General features: G+C 49.0%; 1 protein-coding gene across 1 annotated transcript; it reads left to right on the forward strand.

The window, feature by feature from the left end:
• The first annotated feature begins 3,890 nt into the window (after positions 1 to 3,890).
• CHC_T00002284001 (hypothetical protein) lies at positions 3,891 to 4,232 on the forward strand. The gene has a single exon (XM_005713245.1). It carries the CDS (start codon positions 3,891 to 3,893, stop codon positions 4,230 to 4,232), a length of 342 nt encoding a protein of 113 aa, XP_005713302.1.
• The last annotated feature ends 15,762 nt before the right edge of the window (positions 4,233 to 19,994 follow it).

Below are 19,994 nucleotides of genomic sequence, written 5' to 3' on the forward strand. Positions count from 1 at the left end.
CGGACCGCATGCCTAGTGTGGTTTCCTTCTGCAAGATGTCTCTGTGCCTCCGCATGCGTTTTTTAAAGGCACTGTTAACGTCCTGATCGCACGGTTGAAGGAAATGAGTCGTATTTGACGGCGATTGTACGACTTCGCATTTTTTTGCTTGCAAAGTGCAAGCCATTCATGCCCCTCACGGGAAGAGTGGCCATCCAGAGTCATACAGTACGGCAGCTCGGCAGGGACTTCCTTTCTCACACATCGATCTATGTGCTCGACGACATGAGATATAAGACGTTTTTCCATACTTCTTTTATCCGCTGTCATGATTACTGTTCCCTCATGATACCAATGTTCGGCTGACAATCGACTTGTAGTTGGTAAAGGGCATATTATATTTTCGCAGGTTTAAGTGGAGAGATCCACCCACTCATCACTTTTTTCCTTCCACAATGAAAAGCGGGGGAACTTTTCGCCCAGAAGCGGAAACTGCCACTACGAGTGTGATTTGTTTGTTGGTTTTTCGGGCCTGACCAGCCATGTATCCGCCATGGTGAGTCGCAGAGGACCCGAAAACCTTCTTCCGTTCACCGTATTGGCAGTCGACTGCCGTCTCGTCGACGTTCCAAAGCCGGGCGGGGTCCCGAAAAATATCGGGATTGGCATGCTCGACCTTTTTCAATGCATCTGAAAAAGTTGATACATGTCCGAAAATTTCGGCCTTCAACTTTGCTATGTCTTTGTTCTCGGCTTTTCAGTATGTTACGTCTCTGTTGATCGCCCGACAGTGCCTTATCGTGTCCTGAGACGGACTACCCGACTCCGTCTGGAATCCGGCACGCCCATCGGATGCTATGTCGGTCATTATTTTTCTGACATCGCCGTTGGAGAGTGCGAATCCCTTCTCGGCAGCAAGTTGATCCTCTTTTTTATCAACACGGACTCTTGTTGGCTGATAACTAAACGTCGACCTCTGCGGTTAGCTTCTGGGGACAAAAGGGCATCGAGTGTAAGGTCATCATCGGCCTTCAAGGCACGATAATGCGATCAATTGTCGCTCAGGGTACTTTTGTAATTTTCACAACGGCAGACCTCTTTTTGCCGTCACGGAGGAGGGAAGTGGCCTTTGTTCTTTGTTCTTTCATTACGGCGTCGCGTTCTTGTCTTTTTTCTCAATCGCGGTCTGCATGCGCATGGACAGACCCATGGTTCCCTGAAACCCGAGGTCACAGTCATGATGTCAGAGCTGCAGGAAGCAGATGGGCGAGCGTAAAGGCACTATGGGAGTGCAAACGTTTGAATTTTGGCGGACTTTTCCCGTCCGCAGCAACGAGGGAAGACGGACCGGGTTGTACGACTATTGTCAGCAACTTGTACGTGCGTTTGAGGTAAACTTGTAGGGGAATAATAAAAATTACCAAATTGCCCCCGATTACCAAATTGCACCTTTCAGGAAGGGTACGGAATAGAAGCGTGTCAACGGTTAGCGATGGGAGTACTGTATGCTCATGTGAAAGAATTGCAAAACGTGTAAAGTTTGCATAAATACCCCCAATCTCAATACCCATACCGGCACCTCTCTTAGAGCACCCCCATTGACTGAGTAAGTGAGTAAATTTTTAGGTTTTTGGAGATAGTTTTGCAACATGGCAACTCTATGGGGGGTGGCTATCTCCAAAAATTTGGCATTTTGAGTAAATCTGTAGCCAAACATCGAGTGATTTGGCGACAGATTTACTCATTTACTCATATAGAGATGCAAATAGAACTGTGACACTTGGCAGACACATTCAGAAATAATTGCATTCCTGCCATTTCCAGCACTTTTTTGGCCCGTTCCCGCCAGTTCGAGAGATGTCTTGAACAGACCACAATGACAGTAAAATGGCCACTCCGTCCCATGCCTCTCGCCCCTACACACGTATCCCCACGTCTGTGCTAGGCCCTATATAGGGATCAGCGCACAACTTTTCGACGTAACTTGGGCACTATTTCGATTTAAGACATAAATTTTTGATACCATTTTTCTGGCTGGTTAGACGGTCTCATTGGTCATGTATCGTGCAGATTCCGGTTATAGAAGTGACAGGACGCGTGTCAACAACTCTGTAAACCCGTCACAGAGACTTGAGGTTGCAGCCTGGCTCGAGTATGATACGAAAATATTCAATTTTTGCTGGCCAAATTTTGGGGCAAACTCCGATTTGTCGCACTTTCAGAACAGAACGTCTTCAACTTCGGGTCGGAAACAGCACGCGTTAGAGCAGTAGTTAGGACTCCGAGCTAAAAAGACTCTTGGTAACCATTTATGAGGTCGCTGAATCGATTGAGCATGGTTGTGCGTCATATTTCCTGCTACAAGTACACTGAAGTGAGGGTTGAAGTCTCAACATTTCGTCATCTGGCAGAAACGGCAATAAGTTTATCAAAATTCTAGATTTTGTTAGGTCCTAATAAGGGCCCAAGCCCGCACAGACAAGGGGATACTACAACATCAGTCACTGGCTGGTTCCCTTCCAATGTCTCTCGATTCAACCAAAGAAGAAGGAAGCAACTTTACGGCGGCTGAAGACCTGGAAATTTCCAAATGCTGGATATCGGTTTCGCAAAAGACTGTAGAGCAAAACTCTGACACGTTCTGGGGAAGTATTGCTTAGGCATACCGAAACCAACCCGAGACAATCACTGGACGTTCAGCTTCAAGCCTAAAGTGCAGATGGACCACGATTCAAAAGGTAGCCCAAAAGTATTTGGCTTCGGAGAAGCTTTACCGCGCAAACATACCTTCCGGCGAAACTGAAGAAGATACAAAAGAGAACATAATGAAGCTTTACCGCACGCGTCGCGCGACTCGGGGCAAAGAAGGCCGTCAAAAGCTTGCTGCACCAGTCAGGTTCCTTGAAGCCGTTGCTCTTCTTTCGACGCATCCTAAATTTTCTACTGCTATTGGCGGTGGGTCGGCCTCGTCGGCTGCCGGCTATCGGGTCAATAGCACTTGAAGCTAGGGTGCTTCCGGCAACAAAACACACTGCACAAGGGTACCAGTAGATATAAATCCAGATGGAAGCGATCGCGAGCCAAGTGTTGGAGGTATAATTGACATAAACGCTCCCTCTCGGTTGCGGCCGAAAGGCGTGAAACGGTAGAGAGTGGACGACGCTGCTGAGGCTGGCACGGACAAAATGTCGAAGTCTATTGACCGCGTCAGCCTTGCGATTGAGGCAAGTACAGCTGCCCAGCTGAAGGCCTCTTCTTTGGCTATGAAGTATAACATCATCACATCGTTGCCGTTAAATCAGGAGGACAAAGCTCGTGAGCTCCAAAAGCTCTTGCGTATTGTATCGTCTCTTGATGACTGTGGTGAACAGAGCGAGGGTAAGTTCTCGAGCGGCGGTCCCTCGCCACGTGCAGAAGATGTGTGAGAGATAAATAAAGGATGAATGGACCTGTAATTCGATGCCCCACGCCCTTCACCTCGCTTCCGCTCCATATGCACACGCCTTCCTCGCCTCCCCTGCTCCCCCCGTCCTCTCGCACATCATCTCTCTACCACCGCACCCACTTCCCCCGATCGCACTGACTTCCACCGCCTGCACCTCCCGCTGCCCGCACGCCCCGCCGTCAGAACCTCCCGCCGCCGGCACTTTCCGCTGGCACTCTCCGCCACCATCACCTCCTCGCCAGCCGCATTCTCCGCCACCAACACCTCCCCGCCGGCCGCACCCTCCGCTACCAACACCTCCTGCCGCCCGCACCACCCGCCTCCGGCTCCTCCCGCCGCCTATACCTCGCACAGACAGCAGCTCCTGCCGCCCACACCCTCCGGCGCCAACATCCCCACCGCCTGTACCCTTCCGCGCTAACACCCCCCGCCGCCTGCGCCCCCCACCGCCCACACCTCCCGCTGGATGCAGCTCCGGCCGCCCGCATCCCCCGCCGCCAACGACTCGCATCGCAAGCTCGGGTGGGGCGACGTGGTGGGGTCGATTGTGGCGGCGGCGACGTCGACCGAGGTCATGCACCACGCGATGCAGGACCTGTTCCCGCGCAACAAGTACTTCCGGTTCCACCCGACGACGGACTCCACGCAGATCGACGAGACGCATCCGGACGCGCTGGCGTCGTTCGCCGGCGAGGCCCAGGCGTACATCCGCGAAAAGCGGCAGGACTTGGACCTTGTGGCCGCCATCCTCCGGCCTAAGACGCCGCAGGGGCTGTGGATGCGCTTCCGCGACGCGCTCGGCAATTAGATGGCCGAGCTCGGGCAGGGAGGCGGCGTGGACAACCTGTACCTGCGGCGGTGAGCGGCCGGGGAGGGTCGGCAGTTGGACGGGATTTTGATTTGGTAGTGAGACAGCAGAGGTGGGACAGTTCCGGACGGAGGGTTTCTACTGTAGTTTCAATTTTTTTTAATTTCCAATGGGGCCAGCGCCGAACACGTACCTACAACATCTCTAATGTCTATCCAATCACGCTCCGACACATACCCGAGGACAGTCCCCCGCCCCTCAATCCCCTCGCCCGCCCGCACAGACGTCCGGCAACGACTTTTCCCACTCCCCAATCTCCTCCCTGTCCACGACGACACAAGCCCCAGCCAGCCTTCCGTCCCCCCACCCCATGTCCGCGCGAAGTCGGCGTACATGGCGCCCCCCGCGAAGCGCCCATTTTGATCGGACCGACACCCTGACGTATCATGGCAGTGCTTTTCTTACTGTTCGGATGTGCTTCCCCTCATGTTCCAGAGGTGATGAGATAGAGATTCTGTTAGCTGTATGTGACCCTCCCTATCAGTCACTAACATATTCCGCTCTATCAGATAAGCCAATCCGCCAATGAAGCTTGTAGACCCCTGCTCAGTGTCCACCGTATCATTTGCGAGTTCCGCCTCACAGTCAAAGAATTCTTCTAACAATGCCCTATCGCTTTGTGCCACGCCCGTTTCATCCAACTCATCGGAGAGCTCGCCACTTACAGCCATTTTGACTATCATGTTATTTAATATAACACACGCCTGACCAATAATAATGAGCTGGCTGTCACTCCACTCATGCCTTTCCTGTCGCAATATCATAAACCTTCCTTGCAGTCATCCGAAAACCCGCTCTATGTCTTTGCGTATAGCTTCTTGCCTCCCTGTCATATGACTCTCACGGTCATTGAGGGGCGCATGGTTTGGTAAAACAAAAATTGGCCAGGGGGCGTAAATGCCGTCGGCCGACATGTACAGCAGACCATGCTACCGCGTGCCGTTAATAGCATAGCCTTCTGGCAAGTACAATCGCCGGCGGCCAGATAAAATGTCGTTAACAAACGGACTGTTGTCCAAAAATGTAATATCATTGTTTGTCCCACAGCGTCCTGGAAACCTATGCCAGCAATACAGCCGCCTGTCTACCAACGCCTCACAGCTTATAGTCGCAAGGTTACCGTCTTTCGGATTATGGTATTGCCCTTTCAACGCTTTCGGACAATTTTTCCAATGAATGTGCATGCAATTTATAGCCCCCATACAACCAAGAAACCCCGCCTCCTCGAACGTCGTCACACTTGATCTCAACTCTCCTAATGTAGGCTCCCGATTGAGAAATACGGGTCCGAAACAGTTGACGACTACGCGCAAGGTCTTCTGAAAGTAGTACCGCTGACTCTCGGAACTCCTCCGAGACATGCCGTCTAGCTGTAAAAACGATGGCCCGTTCCCGAAGCGACGCAAACTGGACAATATTTTTTGATGGCTGGTGTGCCCCATGGCACCACGCGCATCGCTCCTCTGGCCCAACTCTGGATCTTCGGCAATTAAAGCATCATGTAGACGCCAGTACAGCTTAAGCGGTATATGGAACACCTGACGCAACCTCGCGGCAGAGTAAGTGGGGTTCACGCACAAGTAATCTGCGAACCATGAGCAAGTACCGCAATGGATCTTTTGTGATCCGACAGCTCTTCCCCGCGACGATTTGCGTTTCTTCTTGATCGCTTGAACAGCTGCAAGAGATACTTGCGCGAGTGTGTCGATGTCATCCTCAAACAGGCCCTCAATGGAATAGATGAAATCTGAAGAGGATGATGATGAACTCTCGCTTAGATCCATGGTGTAGAACCGGTACGGCACAGTGCGCTTCCTTCCGAGGGGTTGCGAGTAAAAGCATGTAGGGGCACCCCCATAATTGTCGTTATTCCATGCAGGCCAATTATGTTCTACTACGTTTCACATTATCATACAAATCCCAAATTTCCGTTAGGGGTGCGCACTGAAAAGCTATCTCCGAAACCCAAAAAATTTACTCATTTGCCTTTTGGATTTACTCAAATGAATAGGGGGCTCTTACCCCCCCCCCCACATACGCGGACACCACCACTGAAGTGTGCGGGAAATTCCATATCCCTAAAAAGCGATTTGCGTGATCGGTACATTTATCGTGAAAAGCGAAAATATCTCTAAATATTGTAAAGTTTCATAGCGAGCATAGTGCTCCATTCTTCGAAGATATCCAAAGACCACTGTATCGATTCGCACAGCGTGTACCGTTCTCAAGGGCTTGGTTTGTGACACTTTGTGCACTCTCAAAAACACAAAATTTCAAACATTTAATCGACGGTTTTTTGCCAACTTTATGATGCCTTCAGAAGTGGCCTTTGTCCAAAAAGCTCAATTTTGGACACCCCCGTTGCAAGACTCTCGAGATTATCTCGGAAGAGAGTGTCGCACAAGGGCCGACGCGGCTCTTCACGCGAGACAGATCCCTCGACTGTAGGATTGCGCAGTTTTTGTGCGTTTAAGCAGCTGTACCACTGCCGTATGGGCAAACCTTCCGAAACAGACGCAAATCAGTCCTCCGGCATGATTCCGGACGACTACCGTAAGACAAGCACGCTGTTCTCTTATTCGATGGTTAGAGGGCCTCCCAGATTCCTCTTCGGTACGCTCAGATGCCTCTTTTTACCTCTACGCGAACATTCGGCCGTTTTCTGCTTGATAACGTCGAGCAAATTTTCGACTGTCATGTGCTTGGCTTCTTTTCCAGCTGAGACTGCTCAGTTTGGGCAATTGGAGCGCGTTTGAGACCTTTGTGCACTGTTATGCTCCTATAGAATACGATATGTGAAGTACTTCGAATTAATGAGAACAGAAATTTTGGTAAGAGCGTTCGAGTGTGAGCACGTTTTCTCAAACGTCTGTCTCACACGATCTGAAAGGCGTCGGTCTGCTGTTCTTCTTTTCATTTTCTCTAACTCTTGCAACCCAAACATTGTCAGCACGAGGAGAGTGACCACAGACGGTGTCGGATGCCGCCTGTCGACCTCTCTCTGTGCTTTATTTCGGTGGGAAACTTATAGTTCATAGGCCATAATCCTGTCGTGATGAAGGAGTCCTGCATAACAGATTCAGGGATGGCCTTATATCCGGCGGCGGCCATTTTAAGTTTTAATGTGACGTTAGCGTATCCGATATGACATTTTGCGAGCTATTCATCCCGCACAGTGCGAGTCTGCTGTTGAAAACACGGTTTATAGCTTGGTCGCGAGGCTGTAAAAATGACTCGTATTGGCTGGAAGTCGAACGATTTCCAAGTTGTTTTCTGCACTATACTCAAGCCAATCCAAAGACTTTCGAGACACATGTCCCTCTAAGAGAATCACAACTGCTTTCTCAGCACTGATGTGTTCCCGAATGAATTTTTGGATGTGCTGCACTGCATATTTGATAATGTCTCCATCAATGAAGCCATTTTCCGTCACACAAATCCTTGTGGACGAATGACACCGGTCTTGTTTCGTGAGCCAGGCAAGATTTTTGGCACATGTGGGAAGTCGGCTTGCTGCAAAGGTTCTAACCACTTCAAAATTACTTTTTTCCGGACGCAATCAAGAAAAGGGGTGCAAGAAGTCCAGAGGCAGAGGCTTCTATGCCAGCAGTCACGTGCTTCCCATGATCTTTTACGGCGAGATGCCTTCCTCCATGATGCGAGGTTGCAGATGTCAAGGTACGGATCCCTTTACCGAATTCTGCAAGCACACTTGTCTCGTCGCAATTCCAAATTCGGTTGGGGTCGTCAAATATACCTGAGTGGTTTTCTGAGATCTGAAGAAACACGTCTTTCAGTGTGCCTACATGGGCGACATTTTCTGCCCCGAGCCGAGCTTCCGTAATTTTTCAGAGTTGCGGTACGTCAGTGACCTATTCCGAGCCCGGAATGATCTGATGGCCGGGGATGGTAGCTGATTGCGAAAACCACGGAGGCCATCGTTCGATCTTTTGGCTTGCAGGCTTTGCATGGTGCGCATGTCAATTGCAAAGCTTTTCAGAGAGGCCTCAATAGCTCTATTGCAGATGACTTCATCCTCTGCATCTTGCAGTACCTTTTGGTGCCCTGCGAAATGTTGAAGGGGGTCAAAACGTTATGCTAGTGTGTCTTGATGACCCCCCCTCACATGCACATTTGATGTAGTGTACCGTTGAGCGCGAGACGTTTGAGACAGGATATGTCTCCCGAATGCTGCGATGCGTCTTGAGTAGCTCAAGGGCTACCTCCCGGCGTTTCTGCTCGTCTTTTCGCCGTTGTAAATGTCGCTTGAATGCTGCGGCTTGAGACCGCATTGAGGGTGGCATTTTACGAGATTGCCTGCGGTTGGTCATGTCTAAGGATTGTGCGCAGATAGTATGTGACGTAATAGTATGTTTTGGCACAATCACAACTCTTGTTCAGTTCATGTGAGAATAGACGTGAAAGCATGTTTTGAAAACGCTGTCCCAAATTGGGCCCTGTCTCAAATTGAGCCTCTAAGAACGGTAAGTTACCGTTTACCCTTGATAGGCAGGAAGGTTAAACCTTAGTGCCCATCAAAGGTAAACGCTGCAAAGTTGCCAAGCTCATTTAGCATTCGAACTATACTTCCTATGACAACATGTTGATTACTTCAAGAGTCGTCAACATTTCAAATAGAGGAACTTTCTACTCTAGCATAAACTGTGCAATATTAGACACAGCGTGGAGACATATAGAATGAGGTGAACTTTCGTGTCGATAGCGGTGACCTATGGAGAAATGTATTTAAAGCGGCGACTATCCGTCTCATGGCGTGCTCTGCATTTTGCGTAAACGGTTTTCTGCGGGCCGGGAAATGAATCTCGCCCCATCACGATTTGGTTTCGCTATCCCCATTTGCTATACAAAACTCCAACTTCATACCTCAACTCTGGTCCCTTAAACTTGTGTGAAGAAGATAGTGGTAATTTTACGGCGGAACTCCTCTTCTGAGGACATCGGACGGGAGGCCACTAAACTCGCGCAGATAACTATCGATAGACTAAAAATAGTCTAGAAGTAAAAACCAAAGAGAAAAGACATGTGAGTGAAGCGAAGAGGAGAGGGCGGGCCTCAACGAATCAGGGGATGGGTGGGAAAGAAATAGACATAAAGAGGGGAGACGAAGAGGCTCGTCCCCTCCCTGGACGCTTGAAAAGGGACAACTTTCGTTTTTCAAAACCCCAAATACCTTTATAACAAGGATCAGCTGTGACAAGTGGCTCCGTTGGGCCCGCTGTGAGCCGCAAGTGGGGAGGAATTCGAAAGAGTTTGAATATATTAAAGTTATTGGAATGACAGTTTCAATATAAACAAATGGAATGGAGTAGAAAAGTAAGAAGTCATGCAAAAGGGATTTGATGTAATAAAGTGGAGCGGTAAAGGCACGCAGTGGTTGATAAAACGTAAAGTAGCTTTATATAAACTCTATGGATGAAGTCCTTGTACTAAAGGACTGGTACACTACATTGCGGGTAGTTTCATCTGCTTCCGATGTGAAAACAATGATGTTGCCAGGATGTGTTGTCCTGGACTGTGCAACATATAGTTGACATTGAGAGAAGCAGTGATTTCTAAGATCTAGTCCCAGGCTTCCTCCAAAAGGCTGTCCATGCGCCTTGTTCGTAGTCATGGCAAAGCAAGTCCTTGTAAATCCTGAGACAGGAAACTTGTTGTCTCCGGCTCCGCAAGGCATGCGAGGCAGGCAGAGTGGCTTTCCCTGATGACCTCCAGTAGCTACGTGGAGACAAATCAAGCTGTCAGACATGCTATCTACTATGTACCTAGCTCCGTTGACATGTCCATCGTTAGGGTCGAGGTTTCGAGGAAGCATGACAAGGAAACCCTTCTTTAACCTTAGTTGATGGTCGAGTAGAGACGAACCTGCAGTCAGTGTATTCAATAGATCTACCGGATACCTGAGGACTTTTTGGTCCTCCTTCTCTACTTTGTCTGCGCTCAAGAACGTGCGATACGCGCCGGAATCATGTCTCCAACGATCTCATTGATTTATGGCAGAGAACTGTTCTTAGTTGCTAGAATGACTCTAGAAGTGATCCAATCCATGTCCGAGTGCCGTGACGAAATGCCGTCAAAGATGGAACGATAGAGGTCTGTGATGGATCTCACAGTACACACAGAGGTCGGCAGACGTATCATGTCGGACTGGTTTGGACCTCGCAGTCGTCCTTCACCAACCTGAAGCAGAAATGGTGCGAACTGGAGCGCATCGTGGCCTGCGGACGTATCTTGGCGCAGAGCTGAAAGTCTCATGTTCTCTGTGAGAGAGAGCGACTCGAATCCTCGGAAGAGAGTCGAGGATCTGACGCATGCATTGACTATCTGTGCTCTTGATCCGCCCGGCATGACTGGAAGAATTTGTCGAAAGTCTCCAGAACACAAAACGTGTTTACTGCCGAAAGGAAAATCTGTGCCCGTCAGGTCGCGTAAGGTGCGATCTACGGCCTCTATACAATACCTATGGCACATTACGATCTCATTGCATATGATCAAGTCGATGTCTTTCATATTTTCACACAGGAAGGTCAAAATCTGGTAAAATCAATTTCTGGGCGATTTTTAGCCCAAAAATTGCCGCCCTCCATTTCGTGTACGGGTGGCGCCCACCATGACCTGCCCGGGTGAGATTTTTGGCAGAAATTGCCTCCCATGTGATTGGTCCAGGGGTGTCCGGTGCCGCCCCAGATTAGCGCTAAATTGGCAATAGATATATGCCTTCGGGCGATACTATGAGCTCAAGAGCACTGCCCAGCCAAATTTTGCTGGGCAATATTACACGCCGTCCGGGTCTCTGTTCGAGGGCGGTAAGTTTACCTCGGAAATTCTGCCCGGCCGTAACGGCTACATTTTCTGGCGCTCAGACCATGCGTTCACGGGTCAGGGTAAACGCGCACTGGAATATGTCATTATGTAATCATGGCACGTGCTGGTAGTATTACTCGCATACTCATTGCATGCTGTTTCTAAACACGTACTCATCTCCACGTCTCGCCGGCGCGCCGGTATACATTCACTGGTTCTCCGCACCTCTGCGCTAGCACACTCTCCATGCTGTTGCTTAGTCCAGCTTTGTAGGAGCACGTTCTTTTTGGTTCCATTACTTTTCACTTCATCCTCCTTTTCACTCCATCCTCCTTTTCACTCCATCCTCCTTTTCACTCCTTCTTCCGTTTCATCTTTGCCTGCCGTCTGTAGCGATGAATAGACGGGCTAGCGCTTCCAGAGGTCGCGCGAAGGCGAAGCGCAAGAAGACACCCGGCGCAGGGCATGCATCGCAGGGAGATCCGGAAGGCTTTGGAAAACGTGGCCCCGGTGCGATGGTCATTCACCCAAAGGGTTACGGCAGTCGGCGGCCTGACAGCGAAGAGGGCGATGGGGAAGATACCGCATCACTCGTTCTGTCGGCGACTCGCGAAAGTGTACTGTCGTGTAAGAGGGGTAGACAAGAGGGCCGGATGTTCCCCGAAGAACATCCCCGCGTAAGAGAGCAGCGGTTGAAGAAGAGGATGATGAGGTTGTCGCCGAGAGTCCTCTTCGCAAACGTGTCCGAGAACCAACTCCGCATTTTACACGATTCACACCGTCGAAGAACGCTCCTGTACGAGAAGCCGAATCTTGCCTGAGGACTCCAACGCAGGCTGTTCGCCAGGCTTCGCGTCGCATTCGCATCGTTGACTCCCAAGGTGGGTCGCAGAGTCTTTTACCGGGTCTTACTGTGCAAAGCGGACAGGAGCAGCCCAATCCAAATGCTACTCTTCTTTCCCAAAAGGCTATTCAGAAGTCACATGAAGCCATAAGGCAACTGATCTCGAAGGCCTTTTCACAGCTGAAGCAGGAACACAGGAAGGTCAAATCAGCCTATCGGAGGCAATAAAAAATCGGCGCAAATATTTTGGTCCGGGCCAGCAAAAAATGTGTCATAAATGTAGCAACGCTTGTTGATTTCATGTCGCGATTTTGCACATTTTTTAACAATAACGCCATTGGCTGAAAATCGGAATAGTTATGGCACAGCGTCTCTGCCTGGCCTGTGGCGGTAGATGACTGGCTGGCGCTGCACACAGGTAAGTCTCGCAGTGCCAAACGCCATTGGCTGAAAAGCAGCAGAGTTATTGCACAGCGTCTCTGCGCAGCCTGTGGCGGGAGATGACTGGCTGGCGCTGCACACGGGTAAGTCTCGCAGTGCCAAAAGCCATTGGCTGAAAAGCAGCATAGTTATGGCAGAGCGTCTCTGCCTGGCCTGCGGCGGTAGATGGCTGGCTGGCGCTGTACACGGGCAGGTCCCGCAGGGCCAAACGCTTTTACATTGATGCAATGATGAGACGGTGATCATCGCTGCATATGGGCAGCCACCGACGACCATGTTTTGCTGCTCCAGGGCAGTGAAAATATGTCTCCATTCGCAGCTCCAATGCAACACTAGACGTAATGCTCCGACCTACTCTCAGTCAATGAAATGTTAATCCAGTACCTTTCTTGCAAAGGTGATATCACCCCGCCGGTCCAGAAACGGTCCCAACCCGAAGGATGAAACCGATAGCGGTTCCAGCGGCGTTCACATCACATTTATTTGTAGCAACCAAAGAGTATTGTTACGGCTACATACACTACATCTACCCCGTCCAAATACCGGAATACCGCAGCAGTGGTTCATTGCGCTTCTGTTAAATACAATAATCAACGCCAAGAAACATAACAAGAGAGGTCAGTTACGGTCACAGTACGTCATGATGGTGGATTGGAATTCTGATAGACTAAGGAGGGTGTACTGATGGCTTACCTGATCCTGAGTTAGAAGACGGGCGGGTTGACCTGCAGTGAGACAAGGAACGCTGTGAAGCTTGGTCAGAACAGTTCTTCGAAACTTTCAATGTGTTAGAGAATGTGCGAACTTACGTTACAGCTTTGTAGGTAATCGCAAAATGGCATGGCCTAGAGAAAGCGCTCACTTACTAAACGTCTGCAGCGCACTCGTGTCTCCGCATGAGATTTCAACCAAACACGCAATTCGCAGAAAGCAAACTGTCAGAAACGGGGATGGGCGGTGGGTCATGACTGTGGCAGAAGTGGCGTCACTTACTATGGATGATATCTCAACCAAACACGCAACTCGCAGAAAGGAAACTGTTAGAAAAATGGTTGCGTGGTGGGTCAGGACTGTGGTAGAAGTGGCGTCACTTACTGTGGATGATATCTCAACCAAACACGCAACTCGCAGAAAGAAAACTGTTAGAAAATTGGATGCGTGGTGGATCAGGACTGTGGTAGAAGTGGCGTCACTTACTGTGGATGATATGTCAACCAAACACGCAACTCACAGAAAGGAACCTGTTAAAAAAATGGATGCGTGGTGGGTCAGAACTGTGGTAGAAGTGGCGTCACTTACTGCAGATGATATCTCAACCAAACACGCAACTCGCAGAAAGGAAACTGTTAGAAAATTGGATGCGTGGTGGGTCAGGACTATGGGAGAAGTGGCGTCACATACTGTGGATGATATCTCAACCAAACACGCAACTCGCAGAAAGAAAACTGTTAGAAAAATGGATGCGTGGTGGGTCAAGACTGTGGCAGAAGTGGCGTCACTTACTGTGGATGATATCTCAACCAAACACGCAACTCACAGAAAGGAAACTGTTAGAAAAATGGATGCGTGGTGGGTCAGAACTGTGGGAGAAGTGGCGCCACTTACTGTGGATGATATCTCAACCAAACACGCAACTTGCCGAACGGAAACTGTTAGAAAAAAGGTTTCGTGGTGGGTCAGGACTGTAGCAGAAGTGCCGTCACTTACTGTGGATGATATGTCAACCAAACACGCAACTCACAGAAAGGAAACTGTTAGAAAAATGGATGCGTGGTGGGTCAGAACTGTGGGAGAAGTGGCGCCACTTACTGTGGATGATATGTCAACCAAACACGCAACTCGCAGAACGGAAACTGTTAGAAAAATGGATTCGTGGTGGGTCAGGACTGTGGCAGAAGTGGCGTCACTTACTGTGGATGATATCTCAACCAAACACGCAACTCGCAGAAAGGAAACTGTTAGAAAAATGGATGCGTGGTGGGTCAGGACTGTGGCAGAAGTGGCGTCACTTACTGTGGATTATATCTCAACCAAACACGCAACTCGCAGAAAGGAAACTGTTAGAAAAATGGATTCTTGGTGGGTCGGGACTGTGGCAGAAGTGGCGTCACTTACTGTGAATGATATCTCAACCAAACACGCAACTCACAGAAAGGAAACTGTTAGAAAAATGGATTCGTGGTGGGTCAGAACTATGAGAGAAGTGGCGTCACTTACTGTGGATGACATCTAAACCAAACACGCAACTCGCAGAAAGGAAACTGCTGGAAAAATGGATGCATGGTGGGTCAGAACTGTGGGAGAAGTGGCGTCACTTACTGCGGATGATATTTCAAACAGACAAGCAACTCGCAGAACGGAAACTGTTAGAGAAACGGATGCGTTGTGGGTCAAGTCTGTGGGAGAAGTAGCTTCACTTACTGTGTGGATGATATGTCAACCGAACACGCAACTCGCAGAAAGGAAACTGTCAGAAAACGGGATGCATGGTGGATCAAGACTGCGGACGACGCGCGTGCAGAGAGTTGGATCTGGCCCTGGAACTATATTGCTGCATATATATATGCAGTGTTCAGAAAAAACCGGTAGCTAGATATTTCAAACTGTTCATGGGCACGTGTCGTACTGAAATCTCAATTTGAAATTACCGAATTCGGTATAGCATGGCTGTCCTTAACGACAGCCATTCATTGAGCTTTTGCATGCGGCATCACATCAAAATGCGAGTAGGAGCATATCCTTTTTACCGTTTCTATTCATTGAACCAAGCTTTAATATTAACGGCACAACCGTATGCATCGCCAAATGTAACAAAAGACCTTCTTTCGGCTGTAGAGCAGTAAGCTTGCTGAAATCTTGTTAATGCCGAGGTCCATGCCAAACTTCACTGCAGCCCCACTTCTAGTTGCGGACCTGGTCGAAACTGTCACAGATGGGGCGTCAAAGCAAGAGTCGTTGGGTTCTTAAAAAACGCGGACCTTATGCAAAGCGTTCCGAAGATGTTGCATCACAAGGGACTACTTCGGATGGGCACGCACCATCTTCTTCTGAACCTCAGCTTGAAAGAAATCGAAAAAGAGCAAGGCCATGTAGGCAACTGTCTACAAAGCCAGCTAAACGTCCAGGAGATGGGTTCATGTTACTAGACGGTCAGTCAGAATCATACGCTTCCCTTTTGAAAGACGGGCTTTTAAGCGACCTCCAAGAATACCAAGGCGTCATGCATGACGGTGTGGAGGCACTTCCATCAAGTCCTCACCCCGAACGAAATAACACGATCCGTTGTGAAGAAAGCGAAGGAATTTCTGGATTAGACATTGGATTGAGCGTTGAGCAGGACAATGCCTACGAAGCTGAGGAGTCTGAGGAGCTGATAGACAGCATGTTCGAAAGCGCTTCTGGTGGAATTCGATTGACCTGGACAAATATTGCATCACTGATAACAGCAACTGGGAGCACGCGTCTCAGCGAGACTGCGTATCAGACACTTGCCAACTTTAGGAACTGGAGACCGAATGAAAGGCAGCTCACTCTCAAACTGCCAAGTACATCTACTCTGAAGAGACGTGTTCGTCCATTTGCGAAATCCAACTTCTTCGTTCCTTGTCATGTAGAAATGTTTACTGTGGATTTGTCCAAGTCTGGGTCGAAGGCTGGCGTTGGAAAGTATACCTCACAGGACAGCGCTCCGACCATGATTGTAAGACCGAGCAACTGGGCAAAACTTGACTTTTCGACAGCAAAATTGCGGGAGATGGTGCAAGGAAGACGGCATGATATGGATCCGTCAATCGAGATACCGAGGTTCTCGGATATTGAGGACACTCCAATAATCAAGGATAGGGCTGGGAGTCTATCTGTTTATCGGATTCCAACCGAAGATGATGTGACAGTGAAACTGCGAAAAGGGCTCCTTCTTAACATTACGGTCGAAACAAGTGACGCGGTGAAGGGCAGATTGATGCAAGCCCAGTTTGCAGTAACATCCTCAACGAACATGAGATTTCATGCAGTTGTATCTTCCTTCTTTGTTTACGATGAGCCAAACTGGACAGAACTGCAGGCGGAGTCCAATTCAAAGCGTACCAAAACGATGAAGACGAAGAGACCAGAATCTCGGGCATTCCTTCCCAGTGACATGGTCGTCGAACTTGCACTCCCAGGACAGCCAGACGCCGAAGATTCGGAAGAACCAACGCAAACACCCTTCCTTGTGTATAGGATGTGGAGAAGACAGAACTGTGATGACGACTACGCCACCAGCTTGGTTGTATCTTCTGATAGAAATGTTTCGAATCTCACCGGAACGAATAGGGGCGTTTACAACCAGATGTTTGACAAAACCGTAGTGAAACGAGTATCTGCCGATGATAATCCAATGAACAAGGGTCATCGCGTCGATGCGGAAAGCAGTGGACGTTTGGAAGATGGAAGAAAGTACGTTGTGTATAGAATGTTTCTGTACTCTGATGGATTTACGCCGTACATTGGAAAGAAAGGAAGCATGGGTGGTGTATACATGCTGCCAATAGGTATGGCTCCGGAGAACCGCAATGGAGCAGGAGCCATCAGACCTATCGGGCTAACTCCTCCAGGGGTATCTACAAACGAGGTACTGGCGGCAGTTATTGATGATATCATTGAGGGGACAGAAAAGGGATTTGAGATGACTACCGCAGAAGGAGAGAAGGTTGTTCTTTTTCTCGATGTCGTCGGGTACGTTGGAGACTATCCTGCAGTGTCCCACACTTTGGACCTACTAGGGCACTGCTCCAATGTTCCATGTCACTTATGCAGCTATGGTAGGTACGACAAGTCTGGATTTCAAGGAAGCAAGTATTGTTACACAACCCGCATCCATTCCGACCATCCATCTTTCGCGAGAGATGAGAACCGGGCTACTGCATTGAGGAGATCCAAGTTATCCAGGGAAGAGTTGAAAGCCCTCGGAATGGATGACGCAGATACGTTTGAGACAAGTTTGCAGGCACTTCATCAACTCTCTGAGAAACTGCGACAAGTTCGCGCTCGTGTGCCTCGTGTACTCGGCAGTAGCAAACCGGTTATTCCTTCTGTTTTCGATTCGTATCGCTCATGCGTTGTGGCTCCCGATCATCTTTTCCTCGGGATTGGTCGCGACATCATGAATCTCTGTATAACACTGCTACCAAAAGATGTACGCAAAGATGCCGAGGCAATTGCCAAGATGGCTTTGAAGGATGGCTATCTCATATATCAGGAGAGCCTAATCAACCATGACAAGCATGTGCTACATTCAATGACGATATCGTCTATGTACTGCCTGCTCTTGGTAGCACCACGGGCGATGAAGAGTGCTTGGTACGTGAACAAAATCACAGGCGAGAGAGAGAGCGGAAACTGTGCTACTATCGATGAAGCTCTCGACCTCCTCGACCTGTTTTCCTCTCTCGTGAGCAGAACGCAGTACTTTCCGGACTCAAGGATAGATGGTGAGAGGTCATTAGACACACACAATGAAGAAGGAGGAACCAAGAGACTTCTGGAGATTCGTAATATGGCACTTCGTTACCTATCTCGAGTAGATAAGCTGTGTCGCACAAACAGCTTTGCCTCCACTCATTTGGACAAACCAAACCTTCACAGATTGTTGGAGTTCTTCACACATACATTGCCACTGTTCGGTGGTGTAAGACATGTACAAGAGTTGTTGTTTGAAAGCGCTCATCAGCCATTGAAGAGGGGGGTAGCTCAATCCAATATGAAAAACTCACAATTACAGGCTATGGAACATCGTCTTGCCAACGACTGGAAGACTCGTCTGGCAATTGAAACTGAAGGCATTGACACTAGTGAGAACGGCTGGAGCTTTGAGACAGCGAAGTCGGTTTTAAATCTCTTGGGCTACGACAGTTCTGGGCTTCAGGATGCGGGAAGATTTCTACAAAAGCTTCAGGACTGCTTCCCAACTCCTGTTCTGCAGAATCTTCGATTACATCGGAAAGGACTCTTATCGTCGTCTCTTAGTAGGAAGGACTGGCGCGTAGACAATTCAGTAATTATGAACCTCGGAAACACTGCAGACGGAGGTCAACATTCGGAAATGTTCCAATCAACTGACCTTGCATTTCTGTTGAAAGCAAGGGAGTTTTTAGAGCATTTACGGAAACAAAAGCTACGTCTTAGAAGTGGCCGGCCGGACCATGGAAATTACGTAACCGTACAGATATATGGAACTGCCAAGTGGTGCAAAATAACAGACGGGCGAAAAAGAGACCAGACATCTGTTTTGGCCACTATATCTTATGGGAGCGTGATTCAAGCTTTGCATTCTTCTGTAGTTTCGACCGCAGATCCTGATCTCACATTCACTCTTCATGAGAACAATGATTCTGAGCATGATGAAGACAGAAGGTTCTGGATGGTGCTAGCCGTGGTTCAAGTCCGGATTCTGGACGCTCGTGAGAAAGAAAGTCAAGAAACAACACGATATTGCGCTGGAGTGCGAAGCTGAAGAAGATGGATACGGGGTGATGATACAACAACGAAACGAAAGAAGAGCGCTGGTTGAGCTTGGAAGCTACGTTCGAAAGGCATTAGTTATGCACTACTGCGAGCAGGACAGCGCCGAAAGCGACGACCATATGTGTCTCATATGCACATCAAACTCAGCAGTACAACACAGGAGTCTCCCAGACGGTGGAATTTATCATGTGTGGGGGCGAAAGGAAGGGTATCCGCCACGTCAGGCATAAGTATATGTGCGGAACAAGAACTCTGGTCTTTATTCAACAGTTTTTAGTACTACCACACAGCTCTGCATACTTTTATGCACTGACTATAAGCTCTGCGCCGGCCTCTATATCCGTAGTTGCGACATATAAACTGTATCGTTATTGCAAACAAAATTCAGGTCTGCTACCTTTGTGGGCTTGTTGCAAGGGGGCTCGTTATGTATCCCCGCCTTTCGAGGTCCGTGTCCCTACACCTCTCTAGTTCCCGCAGCCAGTCTGATCCTTAACTTTTTCGTTTCCCTCACCATACACCCACTCTCCTTGTCAACCGGTGCACCGTCATTGCTGTATAAAATTTGCAAAATTTGGGTGCAAATTTTGAGAGTTAGGACCGGTGATCAGTGGGGAGCTGTGATCAGTGGCCACTGATCACAGGCCGGCAGGGGGTGTCGTCCGACATCGTCATTGCTGTATAAAATTTGCAAATTGGGGCGCAAATTTTGAGAGTTAGGACCGGTGATCAGTGGGGAGCTGTGATCAGAGGCCACTGACCACAGGCCGGCAGGGGATTCAGGAGTAAGGAGTAGGATGGTTTTTGTACTTTAAGGATTCGCAGTGCTTCGGAGATTTAGAGGAGTCCGGGAGTAACTAGGATTAGAAGATTCGTGGGATCGGCTGTTGGAAACGTGATATCCCTGTTTCGGGTTCTCCAGGTACGAATAACGTCCGGGGAGGGCATGTTGTCCTTCGTCTGAAAACCGCGTCGACCATCATTGGCAATGCGAGCCATGATAGCTCGCAATGTATAATTGTTAATTGCAAATCTCCGGGAGGCAGTGTATTTAATGCGTTGCTTAATGATTTTGTCCTCGTCCGCTTTGA

Source organism: Chondrus crispus, genomic scaffold (assembly GCF_000350225.1).
Source record: "Chondrus crispus Stackhouse genomic scaffold, scaffold_132, whole genome shotgun sequence".
Classification (NCBI taxonomy): Eukaryota; Rhodophyta; class Florideophyceae; order Gigartinales; family Gigartinaceae; genus Chondrus; species Chondrus crispus.